Source organism: Schistocerca nitens, chromosome 2 (genome assembly GCF_023898315.1).
Source record: "Schistocerca nitens isolate TAMUIC-IGC-003100 chromosome 2, iqSchNite1.1, whole genome shotgun sequence".
In the NCBI taxonomy this organism is placed as follows: domain Eukaryota; kingdom Metazoa; phylum Arthropoda; class Insecta; order Orthoptera; family Acrididae; genus Schistocerca; species Schistocerca nitens.
The window spans coordinates 140,367,810-140,387,558 of NC_064615.1; the positions used below are offsets into that span (position 1 = coordinate 140,367,810).

Genomic DNA, 19,749 nt, shown 5'->3' on the forward strand with positions numbered 1-19,749 from the left:
TTATAATAAATCCGATTCCTGTGTGGTTCAAGGTTGTATAAGAGAGAATGCTTAACTTGAAATGAGTGGCACCTGTCAGTTGATGATATGGCTTCTTAAGGGGACATGTATGTCCTATGCCGCCAATGTTAAATTATCGAATTTTGTGACCCATTATCTTGGAAACTTTTTAAGAAACCAATTTACAATTTTCCATAATTATTGAATGTGCCTTTCTGGAGACACTGAGCTGGAATTATTACTAATATTGCATTGTGGGGCATGTTATCTTTTATTTTTTATTCAAACACTCAATTTTTTGACAGAATTTTGTAAATAAATGTACATAAAAACTAAACAACTCCGGATATTTTAATTATTCTAGTTCCATATGTGTTGAATCTCACACTTGTCATGCTGTGAAAATTTCATATCTCTACCATCAGTACTTTTTTAGAAAACGGGTCATTTATTGCAAAAAATGTAGTTCAGAGATATTGAGGTTTCAATTTTTTTTTATTACAAATTCTTATACAGACTTATATTTCTGCAACTTTTATGCACTAGAATTGCCCTGGCCCATAGTCTTTTTCTTCTTCAGTGTCACAACAGCCCAGTGCTTGCCTCCTCCTTTTCTTTCTTGCGTCTTTTGTCATTTGCTGAGCAGCTAACTCTGCTTCACGTACACGAAGCTCATCCAGTTCCTGCAGTCCTTTAGCTGTGTTCTGTCCAGATCTTACCCTTAACTTCTCCAGAACCAGAACGCTTAGTCATTTTATTTATGTATAAAAGGCAATAGAAGTTAGCTTACTACAAAAATAGCTGATAATCACACTACTTTCAACGAAAACTATATCGTAAACAAAGGGCTGATTTGTTTATTCATAATGCCAACTGTTGAGACGTAGCAGTAGACACAAAACAAAGCAATTCACAGCCTTCTAGACTGTGTAGTTCCCAAGTTTGCCAAGATATGACTGCTCAACTGTGGCAGTATAGGCGTGGCTGCAAAATTCGACAGTCACACTTCAACATCCAAAATATTAGTTGAAGGTCTCACAATTGTCTGATTTTAATGTATTATATGCCAAAATGTTCAGGAAAGTCCAAAGTACATTATGGAGTAGAAAACAGAAAATGTCAAATTTCATGTACAATGTCCCCTTAATGTGTTTGACATGAACATAATTTGATGTGACCAGTGTGAGAAATAGTGAGAGATTTGAAGAAAACCTTTGTACAATTAGAAGAGAGGAGGGAATTAGCAGTCTCTGATAATTTAGTAAATAATATTTGTTACGAGTGTAGATGGCAAAGAGGATGATTATGAATGTGAACCACATCTCAGGCCATGATAACTTTAGAAAGCACCATATAAACTGTCAGTCTGATTCTCATGATTGAAACCTGAAAAGTGAAATAAAATTAGTCAAAATGATGTTGCTTATCATCAAGAAATGTCTTGGACTTGCTATCGGAGTAACATGAGGAAACAGTTACTTGGTAGCAGGCATTCAGTAGCAGGCATTCCATTCTAAAACCAAAGGATAAAACAGTAAAAAGAATGGAGTCATTGACAGGCACACAAAACAGAATGAAAACTTACTGGGGGGGGGGGGGGGCGGGCGTGCACACGGTAGCTCATCAAAGGATTTGGATTTGGGTGAAACCCAGCAAAGTTTACATTCTTTTTGTGTGCCTGTCAGTGACCCAACATGTCAAGTACTCAGCGGGTGTTCTCCTTTACCCTAAATTATTTACATTCTGTCATAACTTTCCTTACCAGATTTGTGCTATTTACTTTGTTATTTGGTTCCCAAGTAGCTGGCCTTCGTCATTGGAGATCAATTTTAGTGTGTGCACCAATTCCATAGACAGGTAGCAGAGTGTACATGTCTTTGTGAAATTTATTGACAGGAAATATTGACATTTACAGGCAACTTGGTATGCATGATCACAATTTACATATTTTTATGAATTTAGTTATTGCCTATGTGCTATTTTATGTGCATGTGAAAAACAGTTGTAATTGTATTTGTAATATTTGGCTTGATTTATAAGTAACACACCATATTTTGCCTATGGTTAGGAGTTTTGGAAGAATTGTAATTTACAATTAAAGCAGTTGTTACACTATATTTTATTTTTTGCATTTTATGATGTGTTACCAATAACACGATTGAAATACAGGTTCTAAATGTTGATGAAAGTAAACGTTGGGACTTGACTGCTAATGAAGTGCGTAATCAGTATAATTCATCGGAGTCACTGGTACGCCTTATATCTCTCACAATGCAGGATGCTGCTTTCATCCTAAGGCTCATGTGTGACCTAAATGTTTTGCCCTTGGCACTTCAAATAACCAATATTGCTGGTAAGTACTGTGAAAAAATTATTATATTTTGTGGACTCTGGAACTGGAGTTTTAGTCAGAATAATCCGTGAAATAAATTGTACTTCAAATGTTTAGCTTTTTAAGAAAAGTTGTATGTGGCTGTCTTACATCTTACAAATATTCAGCCACAAATATTAGTTGTGAAAATAATCATTAAAAAGGGATGCTGTTAAACATTGGAAACGCTAATTCAAACTTTTGTTCCTTTATTTATGTCATATGTCATACACAGTTTCGTTTTATTTGAAATTATTTACAGTGAAACTAGTTCCCTAATATCATAAGTCAGCAGTTTAATTACCAAAAACATTTGATTCTGTCTGTCCAAAGTACATTTTGTTGAAGAGACTTACACTACTGAAGGAACTTTCGTGTAACCTTAAAAATCTTTATTTGAAACAACCTTGAACTGGTTCATATCAATGTTTAGAACACTTGCTACAACTGATGATGATGATCCATGATAGGAATTTTGGGAAGGCAAAGGTTGATCGCTCACTAGACAAATGGGTCCTTGATATTGACAAAATAGTGTAAGTGTTCAAAAAAAATTATTGTTGTTTCTTGCCACAACAGTTAGTGCTGTGATAATACAAAATTAAAATATTTTGCCGTGTGCTATTTGTCGTCTGCGGTGGTGCAGCAGTTGCAGTCACTGGCTGTCAAACAGGTCATAGTTTGATTCCCACCTCATGCAGTTATTTATCATATGAAATTTATGGTTTAAGGAGGTTTTTGAGACTTTGTTATTCACGGAACATTGGAATTTGCTAGAACTTTCTTTCGTGTGAAGTGTTAGTTCTTGTTGACAGCCCTGGCGTCATAAGTGGTTGTCAGTTCTGGATTCTATGCGAGAATATAAAACATTAAAGGTAAAACTCTAAAGCTAACAAATCTCCATAGATTGGGGCCAATGAGCAGTAGACAGACATATAGTTACAAATGCTAAATCTTCTTTGTGCAGCAGTATACCGCTAAATCCTCAACTAAATAGTGAATGATTATCTTACCTCTTTTCATTTTTTGTGTTCCTCCCACGTTACAGTTTACAAATGCTGTGAGCACACGTAACAGCATAACTGGTAGAACCTGAAGAAAAAAGATTATTTGGTCAGTTCTCTAAATGTTGTGCAAAAATGGAAACAAAAACTCGCCTGAACACCCATAAGTACAACAATAATCAGTCGCACTGAGAAATCCATGGATTAATGGGTGCCGTATTCATGGAATTCGATAAGCCACTTGTGCTCCCCTGGCTGTGCTAAATGGTGAGCACTTCAGGGAGCTCAGTGTTCATTTGCTGGGTATGGGTTTAGCAAACCAGAGTTGCATTACCTGGGGACTGGCAAACCCAGCCAGTCCTCCGTAATCGTGAGCTGTGTGCGTACTTCAGCGACCGCCATGCAGTGCGGCAGTGGAACAGTATGCGTCACAGCGATTGGGGATCTTGACTTCACCTCCCAGATCGCGATGATGGTATAATTGTCTTTAATATATGTAAAAATGAACCTCAGTCTCAAGGTATGCTGCACACTGATGAGCCGCATTGCTGTTGAGGAGGAACATTCATTCTTGGGCAAACCCTGGGGGATGTGCCTCACCTCTGTTTAGTAAGGCGTACCCTGGCGAGCTGGGCTCTGTCTGGGTGGATCTTCATATCCATAGATGCTCGTGGGAATACCATGATGAATCCACAACTTAAAAACCTTACCAACACAATGGGTGCACCATTGGGAGTACTCGCAGTCATCCTACCAAGAGACTGTGGAAGGTTAGTCCTTCTGATGCTCTGGTTGTCTGTAGTAACAGGGCTCAAGAAGTCATAAATCAGTATCTTTTTCTAATGATCAACAGGAAGACGGGGACATTTAAGAAAGTGCCCCTTTCTATATCCATAAATGTTGAGAAACATTAAGTGGTACCTTAAAATCTATTAAAACATCACCAAGTGGTTCCTTGTTCATTGAAACCAACAGATCAAAGCAGGTGGAACTCCTAATGAATGAAAAAAAAAAAAAGGGTGATTATGATACGGTTGTTGAGATGCACATCTTTCTCACCAAGGATGTAGTCATATGACGTACTGTTGTGGACATGGCTACCTAATCCTATGTGATGGTGCAAGTGCCAGTGATTCAGCCACACAGTACTGAGCTGGAGACGCGAAGCAACTTGTAGGAAATGTGGGAAGGCAACCCATGAATCTGGCACAGACTGCCTGTGCCCAGCTGTATACGTCAACTGCTTTGGGAGTCAGTCTGCCTGTGGAGCGAGGACTGGGCGACATTTGCTGAAGAGCATAAAATTTAGGTAATACAAACTGCCAGCTTAAATGGTTTACACTTAAAAGGTATGGAAATTGCAGCATTTTACGGTTTTACAGCTGGAAAGTGTCATTTTGCAACTTCACAAACAAAAATATGAAAAGTTAACATTCGATGTCACCCCACTTCCATACAATTGATTATTTGCTTGGGTCAAAGGCAAGTCTACGATAGTTGACAACTCGTTGTTTGTAACGATTGGTACTTATAACTGTGTGATGTTTGTGTCTTCATTGGAAAGGAATTTAAAGGCTGCAAATTCTTTGTTCTGCTCCATTTGCTTATTGTGATTTAATCCATATTCTTTGACCACATATGGACTAATTACATTCATTTCACGTGTGTGTGTGTGTGTGTGTGTGTGTGTGTGTGTGTGTGTGTGTGAGAGAGAGAGAGAGAGCAAATACAAGGGTTATATTACAAATGATGTTTGATGTTAATTTTACCAATGCCGATATCAGGAACATTTATTTTCTATGAAATTTTTCGAAGCAGGGATGTGCACATAGAGGATCTTTGCAGTGTATGCACATCATGTTGGTTCGTACTTCCTTCTGCTTTGTGCTGCAGAACCTGCAGTGTTTCCTTGTGTCTTTTACTGGGAAATGTTTTACAGCTTGACACCTGACTTGTTTCTTCTTAGAAAATTTGGTCTTCCTCTTCTTTTGATTTCATGACCCGCTGTTAGTGTCTGATAAGCGAACGGTGAAAGGATAACTGGTTATGACATCCTCCGTGCTTACAGTTCCACATTATGAAACTGTTAACAATTGCCAGGTCAATTACGAAAAAGAAAAGACGATGCCACCACTTTAGAGATAGTCTTCCAATTGCATATCTCCCACTCATCTGATCAAAGCGATCCACACCTCCCTTAATTGTATTATACTCGGCAACTGCTTTAGGACAGAATACCTCTGATGAAGTACCATCTCTGTTTTTCCTATTGACGAAGGTTACAACTTTTGGGCTATGATAAGTGCGTAGTATTGTCACAGTCTTGTTGTCTTGCCATTTTATTGCTGAGACACATCCCTTTGTTTTGAACTTAAACTGTCCCTTTTGCAATTTGTCTTGTTTCTTCACCATACCTGGAAGTCCCTTCCTGTTTGTCCTCACTGTTCCAACCCCAAAAAGTCCTCTTTTCATTTGGTGACTTCATCAGGTTGTATGATATGAAAAAGTTATCGAACACAATTAGTCGGTGAGACTGCAGGTGTGATTCAGTAAGATGGAGCACAACATTTTTTCCCAAACTGAACAATAGTCTTGGGTGTGCTTCTTTCCGGTATACACCTCGAACTGGGTGATGAAACTTGTTTTTGAATCGGTGAGACACCAAATTTTGTAACCTCGTTTTACGTACTTCATTAGAAGCTACTGCTTTATAGAAAAGCGCCCTTTGAATGGAACCATACTTTCGTCAAAAGCCATGATACTTATGGAGTGTGTACTTTTTTCAAATTGTTATTGATAGCGTCACTTATTGGGCGTAATTTGTGTAGTCCATCATAACAAGCTTCATCTCTTGGTACTGCTGTAGCATTGTCATTGCAATGAATCTTTTCAGTCAGTTTTTCAAACCTAGTTTTACTCATTAGTTGAGAAATTGCACTTACACCTAAAAGTGGTCGGTGGACCGATAGTGACTTGGCTCAGGCAGCCTATGTATTCCCATTAGAATGTGAATGGCAATAAAATATTTTATTTCTTCAACATCAGTGTCTTGACAATTGCAGCTGGCCTGTCTTACCCTTTTACCTATAGTAATGTTGTCACATATTTGAGTTGCATAGAGGTTAGTTTCATCTTTGATCTTCCTCAAACAATCATCAGTAAAAATTGTAAAAAAAATAATCTATTTCTTTATCATTTTGTCCAAAATCAAACTTCATATCTGCACTTCCATCAAGAGATGCTGATAAGTTTTCAAAATAAGTTACGGTGTCAGTCCACTCTGTTTCAGTTTCATTGGCATGTTTGGCCCCATTCTCTTGTTCTGCACACACAATAACTTCATTTGCAGTGTCATTGGTAACTTTGGCGACATTTTCTTTTACTGCACACGCAATACCATCATTTTCTGCCACCTCCAGTCTAGCACTGTCACCATTTTGTGACGACCATAGCTAGGTGGCTCAGCCAATGTCGTATGCGGTGTAGTATCAATAGATGTACTATTGGATGCATCAAGATGGGTGAGTTCATCTGCAGCTTCATCATCACTTGCTTCGTCTGAAAATTCTTCATTATCAGGAAGCGAAAAGTAATAATCAAGAAGTTCTTCATCTTTCAGACGTGACATTTCTAAAAAGAAAACGGAAGTAAGGTCTGCATTTAGGCTAGCACACAGTATTGTACAACAAATTATTATTATTATTATTTCTTTCTTTTCTCAGACGTTATGTCTGGTCAAAAATGGAAAGTGACGCGGACCTTGATCAAGCGTGACTTCCTTTTAACTGTATGGTATGTGTTATATTGCATTTAGGAACTTTCGGGTAATTGAACATGTATCAATAATTACGGATTTCTGTAGTTGTATATATAAGTTTGGATGTAGCTGTATTGCATTGATGTACTGGTGGATATTGTGTGGTATGACTCCTGTAGTTGATAGTATAATTGGTATAATGTCAACTTTATCCTGATGCCACATGTCCTTGACTTCCTCAGCCAGTTGGATGTATTTTTCAATTTTTTCTCCTGTTTTCTTTTGTATATTTGTTGTATTGGGTATGGATATTTCAATTAGTTGTGTTAATTGTGTTGTGTTGTGTTATCATTATTATTATTATTGTTGTTGTTGTTATTTGTATTATTATTGTATGAATACTTTACTGTGCCAGGTGATGTAGCATTGCACAGAGAAAGAAATAAAGCCAAAATGTTGAATGTATAACGAAATTATAAATAATATGTGGGACAAATATGTCCCACTGACTAAAACCTATTTACCAAGTCACTGAAATACATTTTACACTGAAATTCCATGTAATATTTACAAATAAGTGGTAAGAAACACAATAATTACAGTTATTATGCTTACCTTGCTTATTTACAAAAGAAAAGTTGAAAAATATGCAAAAACTGTCACAGAAGCGATCAAACAAGTTTACTGCATCAAACAACTACCAGCAGAATGCAGCTGTTTGGCGGGAAGAAGTCTATAATGGTTTCAGGTAGTAGCGAAGGCACACCACAGATGTGGGTTTCTGTTGTCCTCTTGGTTGTGAAGCACGAAAAAGCGAAGTGGGACACACATGTCCCATGGGTCATGAGAGGGTTAATGGTTTAAGACTTTGTTTGCTTTGACATGTTTCTTTTGATATTAATATTGCACATGGTCGAAGAAACAATTTAAGTAGTCATGTGAAGTGCGGTTAACAAGTAAATTATGTTAATCAAAGGAAGATAACAAGAAAGTCAACACCTCTTTTGCCAAGCCTGGAAACATTGACAGTGATGTAATTAGGACTGAATGTCTGGTTTTACTTCCTTTTTGGTGGAACACAGTGGCCCTCAAGAGCGGGTGATCATGCTGGTGCTTTATTTCAGATGATATTTCCCACATAAGAAGTTGTAAAGAAATATAGGTGTGGTTGCATGAAAATTATATGTGTTGTAAATAAAATGACCAAAAATGCGTCATCTGAAGTTGTTAATTGCCTTCGGAACAGACCATTTTGTTTGGCAGTGGCTGGGAGCAATTATACAAATGCCAAGTTGTATCCTGTTATTACATCCTGTGATATCCCGCGGGAACAAACAGTGAGCGCTATGCTATCCATACCAACATTAGATGGGGCTCAACAGGGCAAAAGATAGGTTACATGATCTTACCACAGCTGATTTCTCATAACATACCAATTGAAAACTTCGGTTTTCTGTTCTGACAATGCTCCTGTTACGATAGGACACAAAAATGGGGTTTCAGCATTTCTGAAGGAAGTTAAACCAGGTATTGCCATCATAGGTTGCATTTCCCACCTGATTAATCTAGCAGCTGGAAAAGATGCTGGAAGATTACTTGTGAAGTGGATGAGATCCTTGGTGATATATTTTATTTCTTAGAGAAGAGTATCAAGAGGAAAAAACACCTTCAGAAATTTCAGAACTTGCACAATAAAGAGGCAAAGAAAAATCTGAAGTATGTGCATACTAGGTGGTTATCTTTGTATAGACTTTTGGACCACTGTGATCTGCATCTTTGTTTTTTCAAGGAGGAAGTAATATTAAAGACCCAAAACGTTTCCACAAGCTTGACGTCTTTCAGAATACCTAGAGTTCAACAAAGTGGGTCCAAAGAGTATCGGAAGAACAGAATTCTTGATTCTGCTACTACTCATGCACCTAAAAGAAAAATATATTCTTCCAAATGTGTCGAACCTATCCTAAAAAGTAAGACTTCTGCTGCAGCAAGTGATGAAAAATTATTTATGTTCCTTTACTCAGACTTGGACAAGGCCTTTTGCCCTTTGCTTCATGTGACTATTCCTGTATTTGACAAATTGAATATTGCCCTTCAGACTTGTTCCCCACACAACACAAATAATGATGATGATAATCCTCATCCTCATCACATCCGCCACTGAGAAAATGTGAGAGATAATGTAGAATTGACAATGATTTCAATTTAATGCATTAAGAGTGACGCTATTTTCATCAGTTAGAGAATACTGACCTACTTGAAATTTTGTTGTCTTTTCAGTACAAAGTTTCTGCAGTGAACCACATGCGCTGTTGCTCCCTACCCACCACTACCTTTTTTATAACTGTTTATTACAGATACTGTAGTTTTATTGTTACATTCTACACAAAACGTGATTTTAACACTTTTGTCATGTGCTTGTGTAAATACTTTGGTATTCGCTTGTTGTAGGAAATGTCATGTCTCGAACTTTGCTTGGTGGTCGATCTGAACGGAATGAATTTCTCCTACTCCATGCCTTCTCAGAGAAGGATTACATTGTTCCGGATAAAGAGTATGGCAGGAAAAAGGTTGCACATGTAAGTATTTCACAGTTAAACAAAAACTATAGGAGTTCATTGTTATAGAGTTAATACTCTTATTTGTAATGTGGATTTAGTTAAGAAATCATGTTCGTATAATCATTTGCTCAGAAATTCCCTAGATCTTCTATTTCTGAAACTCTGTTCCAGTTTCCATGTATTTTTGGCTGTGACTTTTCCAATGTGAAATGCAGGCTAGTCATATTTACGTAAAGACTTCTTAACTTCATCCTCTGTTTGAAAGCTGTGTTGATTGATGTGAAAACTTCACCAAAAGTCTCCTCAATTTGGTGTATTCTATAAATTTGATAGTATGTCGTTACAGAAGGTAATATTGTGGACAAAATCAGCTTCTGTGGTTGAATTAATATTTACTTTTGTGCACTTGCTTAGACTAGAAAAGCTGTAGAGCCTATTACATGTCTGTATGCTCCACCAATAAATCTTTGGGTAAGTAATTGCATTACTTTATTTTCTGAAAACAAAGATGTGAATTTCTAAATAAATTGTAACTTAGTCACATTCAAGTGAAATCAAACAACTGAATTAAATACACAAAATGAAAAAGAAATCGAGAAGCGTAAAATTAACCTGTGACATCCATCCCTCCATATTGTAGAGCCTGGGGTAGATGGCCTCTACAATGGTAGTGTTGATGATCAACAGACACTCATTTTATTAGAAAACAAACTGCAGCACTCATGGCATTGTTCCATTGTGCCAATGCCCCTTTGGTGTGTGATGACAGCAGTGAGCATGTCGTGCTGCTGCAGCGGATACTCAGTGGCCTGCTGGCAGCTGCGTCGGAATGCTGATATGTGGCATGATTCTTCAGTTTCTTATGGTGTATTTGTTGATTGAACAGTCCACGGATGTACTGCCATCTCACAGTGTCCAAAGGGCACAATATTTTGGCAGTCAGACATGTTGCCATCATCAGGTGCGCTGATGAACTGAGTTCTTGAGGGCACGTAGCTGACTCACATCCCCTGCCTCCATGAGCTGCTGTTCTATGTCTACTGTGGTCACCAGATCATGTTGTTTTCTGAGAGTCTTCTTAATTAAATTCAGTGCTGGTTCCCAAGACTTGCTAAGACCTTAGCTGTGATCACGGTCGATGAGATCATCCCTGGCGTGAATTTCTGACTCCTCTAGAAATTCGCATCAGGGATGATCTCATTAGCCAAGATTGCAGCTGTAATCTTAGCAATGCTTGGGAAGCAGCACTGATTTCAATAAAGAAGACTCTCAGCAAACAAAATGATCTGGCGACCATGGTGGACAGAAAACTTTCATAAGTGCTGTCACAGTCATCACCGATAGCATATCCATGACTCCCGACGTGTGGCCGTGGGCACAGACCACCTAGGGACTACCTTTTGGGGCAGGAGATATCAGTTGACCACACACCCTCAGGAGTTGAGTTTGTCAGTGCACCTGACGATGACGACATGTCTGATCACCAAAATATTCTGCACATTTGACACCCATGGCAGTACACCAATGGACTATTCTGATAGGTGATGTCCGTTCGCCTGTGCAACTCAGGGCAGGGCACCCCAGATGCGGAAGACTGTCATGATTCTTGTAGAGGAAGACAGCTACCAGTGGTGGTGTCCACCTTGGCTAGTAGAGGCATACATCAACAGTTTGCTGCACAAGTGCAGGCGGTGAAATGGCTGCACTGCGCTGATCACAAATGGTTGCTCTCCAGGGTGGGAAGCTGGCTGCAGCTGAAGTAAGCCCAGAGGTTGCCTGCAAGCTGGGAGAACCAGCAATAGGCTTGTCGGTGGTGGAGCCCGAGTCTCGTAGTGGCTGCAGGTAGAACAATGTCACTTGATCATCTGGTGTAGTCCTCCCCTTGTTGGTTGTGCTACCATACTGTGCTGCTTTTGCTGGGCTATTTGTACAGGTTCGGTGCCAACTTGTGCCAGGGCACCGCTTCCAACGACACACACCAAAACATGGCGGTGGCTAGAAGGTTTAGCAATTGGCCTGTTGTTCCTTTGCCTTTTTGCAGTGTTTTTGGCACTGTGGGTGCTGGCCCCTGGTCTGCAAAGTGGAAACAGGCTGGTGGTATTGCTGCATCTGACATGTAAGCGTTTTGGTCAGTTCTGTGCTCAATGACAATCAGGGCCCTTTTGCAACGGCTGTGGCAGCACTGCTATTTCGTTACGTAGTGCTGAAAAATAGTGGCGGTGCTACATATCTCCCCTCTGATAGATCCAATCCTTGGATCATAGCTCAGAGCAATTCTGCAAAGACACAGAATGCATATGTTTGTCAACTGCATGTTAAGTCTTAAGACACTAGGCCAGTATATTTCCATTTATGTATGATCTGCAGTTTCCGTAAGTGACTACTTATCATCTAACAGAGAAGTGATACCAAACTCTTCTCTTGTGTTGGATATCCCTTAACACTATAATGATTTTTACTTTGTTGATGAAATCATATGACTTTTCCCAATTTTTTCCCTCTTTATGACGGGGTATGAGGATCTAAAAAATATCTATATTTTCTTGGGCATTTCATTTGATATACCCAGAATGGCAGAATTTGACACTACTGTAATATCTTTTCTGAATACATGTAAATAATCCAACTAAGAGTTGTAAATGATCACCAATCACACAGACTTACTGATGTCCATTGTTGTGTTCTGTCACTTGCACATTCAAATCTACCAAACACTATCATCAATAGACACTGAAGTGCCAAAGAAACTGGTATAGGCATGTGTGTTCAAATACAGAGATATGTAAATGCGGTGCTGTGTCTGTAGCACCTATATAAGACAGCAAGTGTCTGTCGCAGTTGTTAGATCGGTTACTGCTGCTACAATGGCAGGTTATCAACATTTAAGGGAATTTGAACATGGTGTTATAGTCGGCGCACTAGCGATGGGACACGGCATCTCTGAGGTAGCAGTGAAGTTAGGATTTTCCCATACGACAATTTCACAAGTGTACCTGAATATCCGGAATCCGGTAAGACATCAAATCTCTGACATCACTGTGAGTGGAGAAAGATCCTGCAAGAATGGAACCAGGAAACCAGCAACAACTGAAGAGAATTGTTCAATGTGACAGAAGTATAACCCTTCCACTATACCCTTCCACAAATTCCTGTGGATTTCAGTGCCAGACCATCAACAAGTGTCGGCATGCGAACCATTCAACGAAATGTGGTCGATATGGGCTTTCGGAGCCGAAGGCCCACTTGTGTACCTTTAATGACTCCACAACACAAAGCTTAATGCCTCGCCTGCGCCCATCAACACAGACATTGGATGCTGATGACTGGATACATATTGCCTGGTCGGACAAGTCTCATTTCAAATTGTATTTGTCAGCAGGGGACTGTTCAAGCTGGTGGAGGCTCTGTAATAGTGTGGGGCATGTGCAGTTGGAGTGATATGGGACCCCTGATACATCTAGATATGACTCTTACAGGTGACATGTATGTATGCATCCTGTATAATCACATGCATCCATTCATATCCATTGTGAATTCTGACAGATTTGGGCACTTCCAGCAGAAAAGTGTGTTACCCCACATGTCCAGAATTGCTACAGAGTGGCTCCAGGAACACTCTTCTGAGTTTAAATACTTCAGCTGGCCACTAGATTCAGAAGAACTGCCCCCCCCCCCCCCCTCCTCCTCTGTACTCTTACAGATTTATTGACAGCCCTACAGGATTCATGGTGTCAGTTCCCTCCAGCACTACTTCAGACATTAGTTGAGCCCATGCCACGTCGTGCTGCGGCAGTACCGTGTGCTGGTGGGGGCCCTACATGATATTAGGCAGGTGTGCCAGTTCCTTTGGCTCCTCGGTCTAATGTAAATGGATAGATAGAAAAATCTGCTCACCAAGTGGCAGCAGAACACGCACACAAACAGGTTTAAATTTTATATTCTTTTGGAGCCAGTGGCTCTTTGTTCTGGTAGAAGAATTGAACGGGAAGGAAAAGGGGAAAGGAAAAGGACTGGAGAGGTTAAGGGAAAGGGGTACAGTTCAGAAAAGTTACTCAGAACTCCAAGGAAGGCTTGCAGGATGGGATGAGAAGGAAATACTGATTTTCGGGGACTTATTTTCAGTAACGGTTGATAGGCAGTCCATTTAGTAACACCCAAACCATATGATCTTTCTGTTCATAATGATCACTTCAACTTTCATTATGCACTGTGATGGTAATCCCAATCTTCAGGCTTTAAGTTCCACGATACGCAGTCCCGACAAGTTCTTTTTCATCTCAAATCAACAAACGCATGTCTTGCCATATTGTTGTACAAGCACTCACTAACTTTCCCTCACTGTACAAGGAGCGTTTTAATAGTTCATGCAAAGTCCAGAGACGGCACCATCGGCCCGTATCGAGGTCATTAGTTAGTAGCATCTTTGGAAAGAATGTACACAACATTTCAGCCATATTGGTCTATTTCTTTGTGTTTGGCATTCGTGTGAATGAAGGAAGTCGAGTGATTGTCAAAAAATGGACAGAAAAGAATTTTGTGTGGTGATTAAACATTACTTTACGAAAAGCAAAACACCTCAGGAGACTAAAGAGAAGCTTGATAAACATTACAGTGACTCTGCACCTTTGATTAGAACAGTTTATAAGTGGTTTCCAAAATTTCAAAGTGGCCATATGGGCACAAGTGATGCTGAACGTTCTGGACGCCCTGTGGAGGTTAAGACTCCAGAAATCATTGATAAAATCCATAATATGCTGATGGATGACAGAAGAGTTAAGGTGTTTGAGATTGCTAGTGCTGTGGGCATCTCGAATGAATGGGTACATAATATTTTGTATAAACATCTGGACATGAGAAAGCTATCCGCAAGATGGGTTCCGCGATTGCTCATGCTTGAGCAAAAACGGAATCGTGTGAAGTGTTGCAAGGATGATTTGCAGCTATTCAGGAAGAATCTACAGGACTTTAAACGTAGTTTCGTCACTGTGGACGAAACATGGGCACATTACTATACTCCTGAGACTAAACAACAATCTAAACAATAGGTTACCAAGGGAGAATCTGCACCAAAAAAGGCGAAGACCATTCCTTTGGCTGGAAAGATTATGGCGACTGTCTTTTGGGATTCACAAGGGGTAATCCTCATCGACTATCTGGAAAAGGGTAAAACTATTACAAGTGCATGTTATTCATCGTTATTGGACCATTTGAAAACCGAGCTGCAAGAAAAAACGCCAGCAATTGGACCGCAAAAAATTCCTTTTCCATCATGACAATGCACCAGCACACATCTGCAGTTGTGGTCGAAAAATTATTGGAAATAGGATTGCAACTCGTTTCACATCCCCCCTATTCTCCAGACTTCCTCGGACTACTATTTGTTCCTCAATTTGAAGAAATGGCTGGCGGACAAAGATTTTATTCAAACGAGGGGGTGATTGCAGCATTTAATAGCTATTTTGCAGACTTGGACAGTTCCTATTATTCGGAAGGGGTCAACAAATTAGAACAGAGTTGGACAAAGTGTATAAGTCTAAAATGAGACTATGTCGAAAAATAAAAAAAGGTTTGCCCCAAACACATAAGTAGTTTTTATTTTTGCACAGACTTTTCAAACACCCCTTGTATATCACTGCTCAACTGTGTTTCTGATATTGCTGTGTGTGCTTTCATGTCTACGATTTACCTAGCAGTTCATCACTTCATGGTTAATATAGCAGACGCAATTAAAATAAACAAAAAAATTTAAAGCTTTTTCATATTCAGGTAATAATAAGAAAACAGATTTATCCTTTAGAGAAAAAGAAATATGTTTTAACATTATTAGCGATCATAACTATGCTACACCATCTAAGATAAGAATACTAAAATCAAAAAAAGTGAAAGAAATGACAGAAAAAAGAGAAAAAATTACCTATCACTAATGGCTTTATCTTAACAAGTTCCATTTTTATCGTCCCTGTAATCTCCCTTCCTCATAGCAGTTTAATGCTACTACTACTACTTTAGCATTGTTACCATTGTATATGGAGTAGATCCAATGCAGCCTTGCCAACTGAAAATAGGGCTGTGACTCAAAGATGCCCTTTGAGCATCTCTCGCTGTCTGCTTTACCTACAAATAACTGTACTTCACCTGTGTCTGGCAGTCTGGACCACATGGGTTGGGTATATGGCCCCTTTTTCCCCTCTGACGGTGACAGAATTGTTATGCTGATATTACCATGTATCTTCACTCATCCTCAGAGATTAGCACATATAGGGTGGGGCAAATAAGTGTCTCAGAGAACTGAGTTCCAGGGTACAAAAAAACATAACTTTGGAAAGGAAATACAGTACTAACCTGACTGTAACATGTTAAGAGACCATTCGTCTCTCAGAACTTTTGGGCCCTGGTCAGCAAGTTGCTGAAGGTGGATCAAAGCTGGACTGTTTTAATTGCTGCAACACAATTTTCCAGAGCGCAAAATGATCTTCCCCAAGGTCACCTTCTATCAGTAAATAATTTGAATATACATTTTGTAACTATGACTTACCAATAACCCCCCCCCCCCCTCTGGAATTGCAATTCTTGAAGTCTGAGGGTAATTCATCTGTCTTAAAAAAATATTTAGTTTGCAGTCAGGACTAATTAATCTGATGATTCTGTAATATCCAATCATCAGCACCTACATTTTTAGAAGATGGAATTATTTCGTTAGAACTCATTACTGCCGTGTATTCCAGAAATATGGCAAAATGTTTTATGTCATTCACATTCTCTATGACAGCTGCAGCCCCATGCAGCAGCTTTTCAGGTTTCTAATAGGTTATTAGCATATCTCTTGACTCAGTAAACTCTGTGCCACAATTTATGTATTTCTATACCAGTAAGAAGGTCCACTGAAAGTAGCCACACTTAACGATGTTTACGTGTGGCGCAATGACATGCCACACTTCGGGTCTACAGTAGGTGAGTGGTTGCTTTTCCCATAGTTTTGCATAGAGTTCCATACGAGAGGTTCCAATAATGGTTATGATGGTTATGGCCAATTGTAATGTATTTTACTTCTCATTAGTTTATAGTTCAAGAGCCATTAAGTTTGTAAACCATCATGAACATCTAACTTTTTCTGTTTCCCTTATGAAGCAAAAGTTGGTTCCAAACCTATTGAGAAACTGTTTCAGTTCCTTTATGGCAGTGTTATCTTCATCTTTGTACTTTTGTTCCTTTTGTAGGCACAAAAAAGGAGCCAACATTTAGTTAGTAAAAGAATTTTTAGTGGTCAGTTAGACAGAACACAAAAAATCAAAGGAAATAGCTTTTGCAACTATGTGCTTCATTTTGAAATACATTTGTTCTAACAGAAGGATACATTACCAGTTTGCTCTGTATATACTCTTAAAGTTTTTGTTTAATCTTACCCTGAATAAATATGAATTAATATCAATACAGGAGGATTTTGATGGTGATAATGAAGAAGATGGAGACGGGACAATTCGTAAAAGCCGAAAGAAGGCACAGTACGCTGGTGGCCTTGTTTTGGAACCCAAAAAGGGCTTTTACGATAAACTGGTGCTTCTGATGGACTTCAACTCCTTGTATCCAAGCATTATACAGGAGTACAATATATGCTTCACAACAGTCAAACATTCCAACTTGAGTCATGAGGTACGGTTATTTATATCCTTGTCAGAAATAAGCACTTATGTGGCACATATACTTTCGATAAAGAAAAAGATATACTTGTGTGATGAACAGCACACATCATGCATTCTATAATATATTAATGGAAATTTCAGGTTGAAAACAACAAACAAGAAATTGGAAAAATACACTTAAAAATCCCAAAATCCCTTCCCCCCTCCCACACTGCCCCCCAACTTCTCCCCCCCCCCCCCCCCCACACACACACACCTGTGCCTCTGTGGCCAAGAAAGAAGGGATAATGCGTAGTATATATGTAAGGAAAAGGGATAAAAAAAGTCCTTTTGTCAAAACAGCTTTGTGTTTGTTGTTCATTTTCTCCAGCATATTTGTTGATAGAATAGTCTGCGGAGTGTTGTCAGTTCATAGTGTCCAACAGGCACAATATTTCAGTGATTAGACATGTTATCATTATTTTTAGGTATTAAGTTGAATTTACAGCCTTCTATTTGTGTGATTTATTGTGTAACCAAAATTTAACGGATTTCATTTAGTATTCATGTGCATGACTTCACATCTTCATAATTAAGAGCTGAATTGCCAGTTTTCTTGTGGAATAAAACAAAAAATTAGCCACTGTTTCACCCCAGGCCAGATTCTATCTAACATTGGCAGTTTCTTGGGTTCAGTCTCAGAAAAATAAATTTCTTACTCAACACGGGCAAAGCGAAATGAAACAACACTGCACAACTATGCTTGATGAATAGAGAAACAAGTTGCAGTCATGTTGCCACACATTACTGCTAACCAGAAAGGCAGCCATCCTGCACAAATCACATGTGGTTCATCAGATTGTCGGGGATTTCCACGTGACCAGCGATCAGTGACTGACTGCTGTGATTTGTCCATACATGCTATCTACGAAGCGATTGGTTGCCCATACAATGGATTCCTGTGAAGCGATGCTTGTCTGTGGGGCCTTTTGGAAATGTAAACAGTTGCGATTTCACACTCATCAAAACGAGGCCCACAAGAAAGACGCAATAAAATCAAATCAATATGGAATGTTGTTAGAAGGGAGACAGGAAAAGTAACCACTGAGGTAGGTAGTATTACTATTAAAGAGAACGAGACCATCCTAACCAACAGTACACAAGTAGCTAATGTATTTAACAACCATTTCTTAGCTGTAGGAGAAAAAATTGCTGAGAACAGTTCAAAAGAAAAAGCCAGGTACCACATGGAAGAGTATGTTTTGAAGAAATCTCTTGTGAAATAAGTAAAGTTATTAAATCTTTGAAAAATAAATGTTCTGTTGGAGTAGATGACATCTCTAATAAGATATTAAAACAATGTGGAGCAGTTACAGCTGATGTTCTGAGTGATATATGTAATGCATCACTAACTCAAGGTATTTTCCCAGACAGGTTAAAATATGCCATTGTCAGGCCTCTCTACAAAAAGGGGAACACCACAGATGTAAATAATTATTGGCCAGTATCCTTGCTTACAGCATTTTCAAAAAATCTTTGAGAAAGTTATGTACTCAAGAGTGGGGCTAGTCATCTCAACAGTAATCGGATACTTAGTAAATCACAGTTCGGATTTCAAAAATGCTGTTCCACTGAGACAGCAATATACAGTTTCACTGTCCACATAGTAGAACTTTTAAATAGTAGAATGTCACCAATAGGAATTTTCTGTGACTTGTCCAAAGCATTTAATTGTGTGAACCACGACATTATGCTACAGAAATTACAGTTCTATGATATAAATGGAATAGCATATGAGTGATTTAAGTCATACCTACAGAACAGAAAGCAAAAAGTTTCCTTATATGGGTCAAGTGATACTTAAATAAGTTTGCCACTTCATCTAACTGCGGTGCTATTACATTAGGTGTTCCACAGGGTTCAATCATGGGTCCCCGTCTGTTCTTGATATATGTGAATAACCTCCCTTCCTATCTGAAACAGGCTGATGATACAAGCATAATTATTAATCCAGTAAAAGAAACTCCAATTGAAAATTATACAAATAGGGTCTTTGGAAAAGTCATTAATTGGCTTTCTGCAAATGGGCTTGCTATAAACTTTGGGGAAAAAAAAACACAGTACATCCAATTTTCTGCTGCAAAAAGTACAGTTCCTTTAATAAATGTAACACATCAACAGAAATCAGTAGACAGGGTAGAGCATACTAAGTTTTTCGGTGTACATATAGATGAGAATCTTAATTGGAAAATTCATATTTTGGATCTTCTAAAGCGACTAGGTTCAGCAACTTTTGCAATCAGAATAATAATAAGTGGTTAGAATAATGTGTGGGGTTCATAGTCGCACATCTTGTAGGCATCTTTTTAAAAGATTGAGTATTCAGTATTCAGTTTATTCACCATTGACCACTTACAGCGGAATAGGTCTGAACATTAAA

The 19,749-nt window shown here is 38.9% G+C and overlaps 1 protein-coding gene across 2 annotated transcripts in view; it reads left to right on the forward strand.

Moving 5' to 3' along the window:
• Positions 1-19,749, forward strand: part of LOC126235841 (DNA polymerase alpha catalytic subunit) — a 330,143-nt gene that overhangs the window by 130,830 nt on the left and 179,564 nt on the right. For both annotated transcript variants that reach the window (XM_049944704.1, XM_049944705.1), the window contains 3 exons: positions 2,170-2,353; positions 9,581-9,708; positions 17,125-17,340. In XM_049944704.1, the coding sequence (XP_049800661.1) occupies positions 2,170-2,353; positions 9,581-9,708; positions 17,125-17,340 (528 nt within the window). The remainder of the gene's footprint in view (positions 1-2,169; positions 2,354-9,580; positions 9,709-17,124; positions 17,341-19,749) is intronic.